Source organism: Schistocerca americana, chromosome 5 (genome assembly GCF_021461395.2).
Source record: "Schistocerca americana isolate TAMUIC-IGC-003095 chromosome 5, iqSchAmer2.1, whole genome shotgun sequence".
NCBI classification, from domain to species: domain Eukaryota; kingdom Metazoa; phylum Arthropoda; class Insecta; order Orthoptera; family Acrididae; genus Schistocerca; species Schistocerca americana.
The window spans coordinates 212,276,744-212,288,427 of record NC_060123.1 but is presented as its reverse complement, the minus strand read 5'-3'; the positions used below and the strand labels follow the sequence as shown (position 1 = coordinate 212,288,427).

Sequence of the window (11,684 nt, the reverse complement as noted above, 5' to 3'; positions counted from 1 at the left end):
CGTGTTGAAGCTGCATTGGCAGGTGTACCTGTACACGCCATCCAAGCTCTGTTTGACTCAATGCCCAGGCGTGTCAAGGCCGTTATTACGGCCAGAGGTGGTTGTTCTTGGTACTAATTTCTCAGGATCTATGCACCCAAATTGCGTGAAAATGTAATCACACGTCAGTCCTAGTATAATATATTTGTCCAATTAATACCCGTTTATCATCTGCATTTCTTCTTGGTGTAGCAATTTTAATGGCCAGTAGTGTATTTACGGAAAAAAAACTTTTCATTGCTCGTAAACCTGCCGCAAGAATAATATGTAGCGTTCACTCACGATCATGTTGCAGACATTTGCTTAAGGCGTTACGCATTTTGATTACTGAATTACAGTACATTATCCCCTCATTCAGCTTGTAAATATCCACTGCAGGAACAATGAAGTACATAATTACAACACCAGAAGGAAAAAATGACATTCAACAGTCCATACTGAAGCTGTCTTTAGCACAAAATGGGCTGCACTATACTGCAACTGGATTTTTTTTTCATTTACCCAGTGACATAAAACGTCTGATAGACAGCGAAATTAAATTTGGAAATAAACTGAAACTGGTTCTCCCTGATAACTCTCTCTCTATTCTATAGAAGAATTTCTATTTTTGTAATCGTTAAAAGCAGATGGAAAGCAAGTACTAACTCACATCAGTATTTAAAAAAATTGCTAATGGTCAGCATGTAGACATAAGTGACTGGTTCCACATCGTTACGATTAGTCGTACAAATGATCCACGGAACATGATACCAACCACCGAACTAACTTAATGTCTGCACATGTTACTAAACCGCATATTTGGCATTGCTGGGCGGAACGGGGAATGATGTGACTGCAGCGTGTATAACTTGGGTTTGTTTTCTCGTCAAGCTGCGCAGGAGAATTTGTGCCCTATCCTTGGCATCGCTGTTTTCCAATTAATGCTGATTTGAACCTTCATAGAACAGTGCCGGAGTAGTCCCCAATCCTTTTCTCTGTCATTTTCGCTTCCTCATATGCCTCGTATCGAATTGCAGGGAAAGACCGGTCCAACGCCCTGATACACAGAGCCTGTCCCAAATTCTGAAGATACTCCCCTCTTCGGTCAACAGCACAACAATACACGAACATGACTGTAGTACGCCTTGCCAACATATGTCTCCGATTTCCACAAGGACGCTCCAGCTCCATGCTGCACAACGAAATCCTTCTTTCGTGAGCAAACACTGCCTGTGGTGGCTTCGTGAGACAACACTCAGTCTTACACGGAAAAACGACTTTAGTCGATCTAGTAGAAAGCCGTTAGTGTATACTGGTGGGTGTGCTGCTCATGCTTCATGTGTGGACCAAAATGGAATGGCTGCAATAGAAAAGAGAAGAAAAGTGTGAAATTTGGAGGTCGAAAATAAATCCGTTCCTACAGAAGGCATCTTCTCGAAACCTTTGGAGCGCGACACAGCAATACAAAACAGCCACGCACGTACGAAGTTTGTAAGCCATTTAGCATGGTTGCAGAATAATGGGCCAAAGCGAGGAAAGAAGGGCCATCTTGTTTTAGCCCTAGGCTGTTAGGTCAGTTCTGTCTAGGGCCGTTGCTAGGTGTTTCAGCGCTGTAGGCGAGAACTAAAAAATGACGCCCCCTGGTTTTACTACCATCGGTCAGTCCGATAACCCCCACCCCGTCATTATCATCGACATCCCATGGCAGAGTAATACAAGTTTCCTATCATGTTTAATCGATAACTAATGTGCCCAGACGTCATCATCTTCCGGGGACAGTCCTCAATTTTCACGCTTTGCCCTCAATTCCACTAAAAGTGACTGAAGACAAAAACGTTCTCAGTTTTTAAAATATCCCAAAATAACTGAAATAGCGATTAAACAAATGAATGACGCCTTGTTTGCATTTTCTATTAAGAGTTCAACAATTTTTATTAGCCCTCGTGGTGGTGCTGTAGTCTAAGCCATTGGCTTCTTATCAGTCGTTCGAAATGGGTCCGTGTGCTAATCCCAGTAAGGCATGGACGTTGTGTTTGTCCAAAGTTTCTGGTTGTTCCCTTCCCTGCAGTCAGTGCCCCTAAATTAGGGACGAGTGACTGGTTATAGCCCACTGAGTTGGTCATGGTGGTCGTCAAACCTTATAAAAAAAAAAAAAAAAAAAAAAAAAAAAAGTTTGTGAATATAGGCTTTCCTGGTGTATACTGCTGATGAAATCTTCTCGGGCTTCCATCCGTTTAGCCGCGTCGAAAATCTGCGACGTTTCGGAGAGGTCATTCTCATCATCTTCTGGAAAAGATGAGAATGACACTCGTCGAAACGTCGCGAATTTTCGACGCAGCTACCCGGATGGAAGCCCGAGAATATTTCATCCAAAAAGAGTTTGTTTCCGTTTCGTACTCACTAGCGGCTGCTAGAGGTAGGTAGAGCCAATGCGTTTACTTTCGTCAAAGTAAATAAAGACTTATGAAGTAATTGTTCCATATGCTTTTGAAAACAATTCGATGTTAAGTTTTCATCATCTTCATTTTTTCTCATTCGCTCACTTTTTTCTGTGTTTGATTTGAAATTAATTTTTTCCGCCCTTTGCTGATGCCAAAATTTTGCCGCCCTAGGCGGCCGTTAGTCTTGCATAATGGTAGAAACATCCCTGGTTCTGTAGGCCAATTTCAGTATGGTTTTGGAAGGTTTCCCACATTCACCTAGTTGGATGCTTGCTATGCGTTACACTTTACGCAAACAACACAAAATTTTAGCTTTTATAACATTTTGTTCAAGTTACGCCAGTTGACACTGAAGAAACAGATGAGACGAAAATAATATAAGAAATTCTTTAACATGATCCGATGTTATTCTCATAAGCAAACTAAGTTTTATAGATAGCATCAAAGTTCTGGAAAAGAATTTTTGAAATATATTTCTTTTTTCTCTTTGTTGGTATTCGGCTGCGTATTCTCTATTCGGTAACTGGACAACAAATACGTTTCTTTCATATTATTTGAGGAAAAGAGTAAATAATACCATAGGTACACTAATGTATTCTGAAATGAAATATCTACGTTAGGTTGTGGTTATACGTGGTAATAGAAACTCAGTTACACGTCCAGGTTACAGTGTCTTAAGAAGTTCGCGATGATCTTCATGTTTCATTTCCTGACACGAGGACAGTGGCAATTGTAGGAGGCACGAACAAGACGGAAAGTTTAAACCCCCGACCTGCAAAGTTGTCTAGGCAAGTTGCCGTGAAGTTTCACGTGTTATACGCCCTAGTTTTAAGTTTACAGATGTAGGCGGATGTATTGACGTGGGGGTTAAGCAAGTGTTCGCTGTGTCCCCGAGTAGTCATTTTGTTGAATGCCTTGGCGTGTTGGTATCCAGAGAAAGCTCACCGAAGCTGGATACTGCTGTAGCTCAACCAGCTTCTGCATTATGCTCATCAGGTGAACGGAGTTACCTCTCAGGATTCGTAGGGTGTTGAAAGCTAAAAATAGAGCTAACGAGTCAGATGTGGTAAGGATCTCGTCCAGTTGTACTGGCCCGACGAACTCATGGGTTTGCGTGGTGGCCACTGTCTCTGCCTTGGATACTAATGTCTTTTGAGTCTGATGAGTACATCCGGCACGTCAGTAAATACTTTATTCGCATCTGGCCACTGCTTATGTACATTTATAGTGAATCTGTTGTTAGTTTCACTTGTAAGAAACAGATGGATGTATAGCAAGCGAGTAACTGAGAAAATGTTTCTTCAAGCGCTCATTCTCCGTTGAGTTGCTTCGTAAACAAACGTTCCTGTTAAGTAATGGCTACTATTCTGCACCGCGCTTTTTGTTTCAACAGAGAAACGATCATGAGACGCTCCTACAGATCTGTTAATGCCTGAGCAATCGTGGCGTCCAAAGAGCGAATGCTCTTAGAAACGCAAACGATTCCACCAATCCTTAAAAACTTAGTGATCTCGCTGTTAAGAAGAAAGATCTCAACCAAAACCTTCTTTCTTTCTCCTACAAGAGCTGATCGCAATCTGTACAGAGATGTAATACGTAACGTTTTTCGGAAAATTATTTTCTTTCTGAATCCACACACGCACACACACACACACACACACACACACACACACACTTGGTGAACCGTTACAAAGTACCTTGGTTCCGTTTACTCACAGTATGTCTTGTCTACGCCTTCAGACTAGGCATCCATATTCCAAGAAGTCAGTTCAATGCCTGGCGCTTTTTATTCTGCAGGCATTTTTAGGCTCTATCGTAGCTGCCACATCCGGTGAGTTGACAAAAAGCAGTTATTTCGGAAATAAATTCGAACAACGTTTATATTCTTAGTGAATCTGCAGAAATGCTACCCGGTTTTTTGTTTTACTGAACAGAAAAGTGCACGTTCTTTTCTTCATCCAAGTAATCCGTCGAGATACGTGTTCCCCCGGTGTGGTCTGTCAATTTCAAGAACTCTGCGGATCACTATCAAGAGCCAGCCATAATCTCTCCTACCAGTGGACCGATATGCGCCTTCTTTGCAGTAGGGTCCCTGAGTGTATTCGCTATTTTAATTGTTTTCTGCTATCAGATATGTTACATGACAGTTCTCAGAAAAACTGGGAAACGTATGCCGAGGTTTTCTGAAACATGCCTTTGCCACCTTTCAAGGTAAATTCCAGTTACTACCCTGTCAGAAAATGGGTGAAGGCTTTTTTTTCTTTATTAAATATTCGTCTACTGCTGGTTGTAATTACAAGCGTATAGTGGCTCGGTTATCATATCCACGTCCAGTTTTTCTGTTAATGTATCAGACATTTTTCAACAGTACCTACTTTCATAAATTCATTGACCTATGAGCACTTTTAGAAACAGTTGTGCTAATTTGAAAATTCCAGAATCTGTAAAGATTACTTGTGAATCGTTCTAAGGTGTGTAAGAATAAATGACAAACACGTTTAACTGAAACCAAGTGTACGCTGAGCTGCCTCTGACTGAGGGTGATTTCTGCGTCCTTGTATGAAAGAAATTTTTTGATTTTGCTTGAACTTCTCTGTGAGCGTCCCCCCAACACATCAACGTGCGGCGTCTCTGATTACAAAAGTCCAAAACCATGTAACTAACAGACATGCTCAAGATAGATAAATAGACGTACTTTACAAGGAAATAGATGAATTCAGTATCACACTGGTTGACAACTGGAAAGTGACAGTACCATTGTTTTTTTCGTCAGCGTTAAAGATCGGTAAATTACTTATACTAAAAATGTGTGGTCTACAACCCGCTTGTTCTAAGCTACACTGATATGTTTTATTGTGGATAATAATTTTTCGGTAAGTGGTCTTCGGAAACACAGAAACACATTACGTGCCGCTACCTCTTTGTTTGAACAATTAGTACCGACTGTGATAAATTGTCACTATCAGTATGATGAAAATATTACTCGAGCACCTGTATTCAGTTTAGAGAAGACGTGTTGCTTTCCTCTTTGCCCAAAATGTATTAGTATCCGAATGTCTTAGTATACTTGGTACTCGAAGCGCCCAAGTATGTGAATCATACAGACGGTCAGTGTAATTCGCATTTCATCTGAATTGAAGTATCTCGTCCATAATTTAACTTAAGACAACGCAGAACCTCTCAACTTTATTTTCTTTCCAAATTTTATTACGTGATTAAACTCATGCCGGTATAGCTGAACCGATGTAGGTGGTCGTTCGTTCTACGTGTTCTAAAACATTCGAAGATAGATCTTAATGAACAAGAATGATCTACAAAGTACATTTCACGGTCAAGTTAGGTAGAAGACAAAAATTGTAGAAAATTGAGTAAAATAGCAAGCGATGCGCTTTGAAGCCTACTACAGCTTTGTAAACTTTAACAAAGTTCCACTCAGGAAGCACACATGCTGAAATTGAACATGAGATACATCAAAAACACTAGCATCAAACCATGCAAATTGACATTGCCATAAATGTAGATAATTTTTCTTTCGTGTGGCGAATCCGCAGCTGCATCATTTGCCGGTGGACGCTAGGAAGAAGCGCTACATTCAGTTTTGGCGGGCTACGCAACCCGCCGCTCAAAATGAAATGCCACAAGCAAAAGAAGAATTTTTTTACAGGAACGTTAGTAATTATGAGCATGCGATTAATAGCGAATATGTTCGTAGGAATAACGAAGAGGAGCAAAGTGAAGGCGAAAAGCAAGAATGAAGTACAAGAATCTCTACACAAAAAGAATGAACCTGATAGCAACAGGAAACAATATAGACTCAAAATTCTAGTTTTTTTCTCCATTTCAATAGTTTTGCTCCTACCGATCGTTTCTTCCGCAGAACTCCCTTGCTGTTTGACATCTGAGCCGCCCGCCAGCTTACCATGAACGTCGTCTGCATCTACACCTGTGGTAGCGCCGTAGTTGGGAAAAGTGGTCGGGTCTTCCGACTTCGTCACTTTGAATCGTTCCGACATTTCTGCACGAGACTATTTACGCGATTACAATGTCGCACACACGAAGCTCTCGCGAAGAAGACGCACATGCAACTTCACGCCGCTCTGTTGGCAGCCTTACACCGGCTAAGCACAGTGGCGATCTGTGCGCCACTAGCGCTCCCGGTGTCAGCTGTGAACATGCATCCCCACCACACTCCGTGACGTTTGTTAGCAACACTTTTTTTGAATTTCAAGAGATGTGCCGCCGTGGTGATGGACAGATGTGCACTGTATAACGTTGTTTGGTAAAGTGATGTTTTATTTAATCGAAAATACACATTTGAGAGGTTAATTTTATTTCTAAGGACAAAGACGATTCTGTAATGCAATAAGCAAATCAGAGATTTATCTACAAGATAATGTGAATTATCTGTATGATTACTCTTTGGCATGTGTTCTCACCCGAAAAAGTGTTGGAGGGAAGTTTGAAGTGTTATAAACTTCGTCATTCTAATTCAGCTGTTCTTTCAAGTGTGCAGGCTGTATAAACTGAAGAGAAACCCTAAATGTGCTTTAAATTGTTCTCTCTAATCGAAGAAGATGGACTGGATCCACTGCAATTCTTGTTATACACAGCCGTCAGAAATTCGTGAAAGAAAATTCTTACTAACTAGCTGTGGTCATATCTATTGCAGCGAGTGCTTAAAATCGAGTAATTACGAAGTTTTTATTTAAATGAATAGTGTCACATTATTTGAACTTGAGTAATCTTCCTATGATTGTAGTATCGTGTTCTGAAACAGAAATCAAAAAAGAAACTAGTTTCCTAGTTTTCTACGATTACTTACTAGAAATACAGCAATTGTATATACAAATCATTGAAAACAGAGTAACTATTTGATATCACGATATTTCGCCTTGACATTTTTGCAATGTCATCAGCAGTAATTTTGCACGTTATCTACTTCATTCTGCCATTTCATGACTTAGACCTATGTGGAGGGACTGTAAGACTTATCTATATACTTAAACCAGTGTGAGTAAAGAAATAATGTGATGTCCTTTATTAATTACAGCAATTTTGCAACAGAAGTGTGGTGTATGTGGCAATCAGTACACAACAACTCAGTTAACATCGAAAGTAAGTACTTGCATCACATTTAAAACATTCAGTTACGTAAACAAACACCAGGTATATCCTGTACATATTTCTCAACCATATATGACAACATTATTGGAAGATCCTGTTTATCACATTTAGCTTATGTATTAGTTGTTTTCCTTTTCTTTATTCATATTTAGATGGCGCCGTATGATCACTCATTGTATATTAGTCTGTATACAGCAACAGAGTGAATAATCCAGACCAATATTTACAAAATGCGTTGGGTACTTCCAATATTGTTTACAGTAGGATAGCTAATAAAGATTTAGAAAGGAGAAAGCAATGATGCTCTGGTTTACTTCTCATAACCTGTTGAACGAGGTATGTCATTAGCAAATGGCAACAACAACTGAAATATTGTTGAGTAATTTAATCATCCTATTCCTGGAACATTCAAATGCATTCAAAAAGATAGTAGGCCTGCACAAGAAGAATATATGATAATGTGGTATGATGAAGAGGCTGGATGAAATGTGAATACCTCTCACAGAAACAAACAACAAGAACATTGCAGATATTGCTGTTGTCTCATAGCAAAATAATGTCATGTGTGGCTTGCAGAGTATGTAGACCTTTCTGCTGTGTATACTGTGTTTTTAAAATAGTAGTTGGTGTAGCCTATTTTTCTATGACTTTATATATGATTGTGTGTGTTTGTGTGTGTGTGTGTGTGTGTGTGTGTGTGTGTGTGTGTGTGTGTGTGTGTAAAATTCATAGTTCATAAATTTTTAAAGTAAGATAGAAACACTGAACCAGACAGTTTGTTGTGATAACATCTCAAAACTATAAGTTCTTTACCTTACTTTTGGTTGTATTTAGTGAAGGCAACTTACTGTAGTTCTTTGCTGCATGTTTGTGAACATTCTTCTGTAGGCTACTCCATTTCCTCAGTACAAAGACAAAAACTTAAAAATAATATATTTTTACACTTCCTCTTTATGTATTTTCATCTACTATAGCCCTGTGTTTTCTCTGCCCCTCAATTATTTGCACAATTTTTAAGTTATTCTATCAATCTGCAGAAATTCAGTCACATTAATGTTTTATTAATATTTACCCATCTGGTCACAAAATTTAGTCACCCAGGTTAACTGTCCTCATAGTAACAGTGCCTCATTTATTTATTATAATTTCTTTTGCAGATGAGACCAGATGTGCAAGAATATTTCACTTCACCAGATGAATTTCTAAATAAACTGATTCAAATACTTGCATTTCAAAATGGGCACCGTATGCGCATGATTGCTCATCTTAAAGCTCTGGTAATACAACTGAAGCTACAACTCATCCTCTTTTTAGTACTTTATATGAAATTCCATTTACAAGCTTTTAATCTATGATCAGTGTCAAATAAAATATCAAAAGCTTTAGTTACTGACAACAATGAGGGACGAAACGTTACAATGTCCTGTCTAGAAACCCTTCACAAAACACAATCTATTCAGTAACCAATGTTGACATAGAATTATTTACAAAAGAAAAATCACAACAAAACAAAAATTAAAGTTACAGGCAAGATGTCCATAGTCAGACTCATTTAAAATAGCCTAGCAAATTTCCTTTCGTGGTAACTCAATTAGTCTTGACGTACTCCACTTCCCATATTTAGCAACACTTATTTTATTATGTTGTACTTATTCTGCATTTATGTAGGGAAATAGTTCTACCTAAATATAAATACAGTGGGTATTCCATTGCAAGTTTTATTGATGTATTATCATTTTTAAATATGGGCTACCAACAAACATTTTCCTTCAGACACTCCATAAATTTGTATTTCAAAGCTGTTTACCCTGAAAGACATGTCTTCAATGAACATGGCACCGTGGAAAAATTCATTACTATTATAATTAGTTCTCATGCCGAAAGTTGAACGCAAGGCACACTGTATCTTAAGAAACTCCACATTTGCTTGAAGTAATTAGAAAATAAGAAATACATCAGAAAAAAGTAATAGCTTTTTCCTTATCTACAGGATCTTAAGTATAAAGCAGCAAAACAAGAAATCAAACGACTGCATGATATCATAAGATCATTCCAGAAAAAGCTGAGTAATATGTAAGTATTTTACATCTGTGTGCAACACTTTTATTACAGTGATGATTGTTGAAGGAAATCACGTACTGTGTGTGTGTGTGTGTGTGTGTGTGTGTGTGTGTGTGCGAGAGGGAGAGAGAGAAGGGGGGAGGGGAGAGAGAGAGAGAGAGAGAGACCACTGGTGCAGTTACATTATGAGCTTCACAGAAGTTATCAGCAGTTGATTACATACTTCCTATTCCTGTTTTGAATACACAGATTTAAAAAGTAATAAAACAAGCACTCTAGATAATATGAAGCTGATCAGTGTATCTGAATATTGTCTGACTATAATTTTTGTCTGAACATATTGTATATTAGTAGCCTGGAGTTGTAAGGCCTTTTTTAAACATTGTAACTAATAATTTACATCATAATTTGAAGCTCTAGTTTGGTAATAGTTACTGGTTGCTGTTAAGAATTTGTATAGGTACATGAACGTGGAACATAACAGTGATAGATAAACAGTAGCACAGTAGTGTGAAGTCCATGCTGAAGTCGTTCAGCTGTTGGTGCCCATATGGTATACATTTAGATGGGTTCTTTTGTGAGGGAAGTATGGAAAAAATATGTACTACTCACCAACCTACACAGCAGACTGTGAGGTTGATCACCATCGGTAACCCTCCAGACTTTTAATGCTGTGAATATGCCTTGACGCAGCATAACTCATGTTGCACAAATTCCATGGATCATAGTGATTGTATATTTAAGAACGACAACATTAGTGACTTCCAACAGACTTTGTATAGAGTTTCAAAACTTTATGAAGTTTTCTTGTTTTCCTTGCTGACACCACACTAAATGATGAAAGAAAATATGTTTCTCTTCCTACATTTTCATTGTTTGTGTAATAAAATGGCAGCACCAGGCATGACTTTTAATTTATTGCTTCTTTATTATTAACTCTATTCACAACACATTTGCAGATGTTATCAACATATACCACAGAATGTAAGTGAATAATTGTATCAATGGATGATGCAGAGGTTTGGAGATGTGACTTTTTTTTTACACGTGTGAGTTCAGTTCTCAAAAGAAATGGGGGTGGTTGTTTACTGTTACTCTGCTATCTGAGTGTCTGCTGTCATTTTGTGATGCATTCCTAAATGATTGAAAGTGGCTTTACAATTAGCCAAGTGTTAGCAGAAGTCAAGTAATCAACATTCAAGACATTTGATTCTAACTTGTAAAAAAATTGTAAATAGGTAAGTTCTAACTACCAATCTATTGAACTTAGACAACATCTGTTAGTTTATCATTACTGAAGGATAGACCCAGTAGCATACTAAGTGGTAAGATATCTTGCTTTAAATTTTCTGTAAGGTGCCTATAATTTTCTACTGCAAATGACTACGATATCTGTTATTTCGACTCACTCCAAAGTTTCCTGAATGCAGAAAATCTCTCAAGCTACACTCAGCAGAGTGTATGTTATCAATTTTGGGAAGCAGACAACCAATGTATTTTACGTCCAATAATATCTCCAAAACTTTTTGTCTATTACATAACTGCTCTGCGTGCTCAGATGTATTGATCTGTTAGTTATGTTCGCACTAAACTCCACCCAGTAAACTCTTTTTACTGTTGCATCATCTACTGTAATTGTCTTACCAAAACAAATTATACAATTTCACAAGCTGCAGTATGGTTGCAAATTGAACAGTGATCCAGAAAGTGTAGAATATATTTCTTTATTTTCGTCTGTGATCACAAAGTGTTATGTCCTCAGACTACCAGTTTCGGTCAGCGATGACCATCTTCAGATATGTTTTAAAAACATGTCCTAATGCAATGGAGCCATAGTGGCATCATAAAAAGATAAGTCCACAATCAGCTCAGTATTATCATACATAAATGAAATAATGTATATACTAGAGTCATTTTGTTAACAGTGCTAATATGGCAGTTTGTTTTGAACAGAAGCAGTAGTAGTAGAAGTATACATTATATTTCATTTATGCTGAGCTGATGTTATATTTATCTTTTGACAATGCCACTATGGCTCCA

The 11,684-nt window shown here is 38.2% G+C and overlaps 1 protein-coding gene across 1 annotated transcript in view; it reads left to right on the top strand.

Moving 5' to 3' along the window:
- Window positions 1-7,095: 7,095 nt before the first annotated feature.
- LOC124616723 (DNA-directed RNA polymerase II subunit RPB1-like) overlaps window positions 7,096-11,684 on the top strand; it is a 117,242-nt gene continuing 112,653 nt past the window's right edge. The window contains exons 1-4 of the mRNA XM_047145083.1: window positions 7,096-7,145; window positions 7,510-7,574; window positions 8,741-8,860; window positions 9,574-9,656. Coding sequence (XP_047001039.1) covers window positions 8,741-8,860; window positions 9,574-9,656 — 203 coding nt within the window. The 5' untranslated portion in view covers window positions 7,096-7,145; window positions 7,510-7,574. The remainder of the gene's footprint in view (window positions 7,146-7,509; window positions 7,575-8,740; window positions 8,861-9,573; window positions 9,657-11,684) is intronic.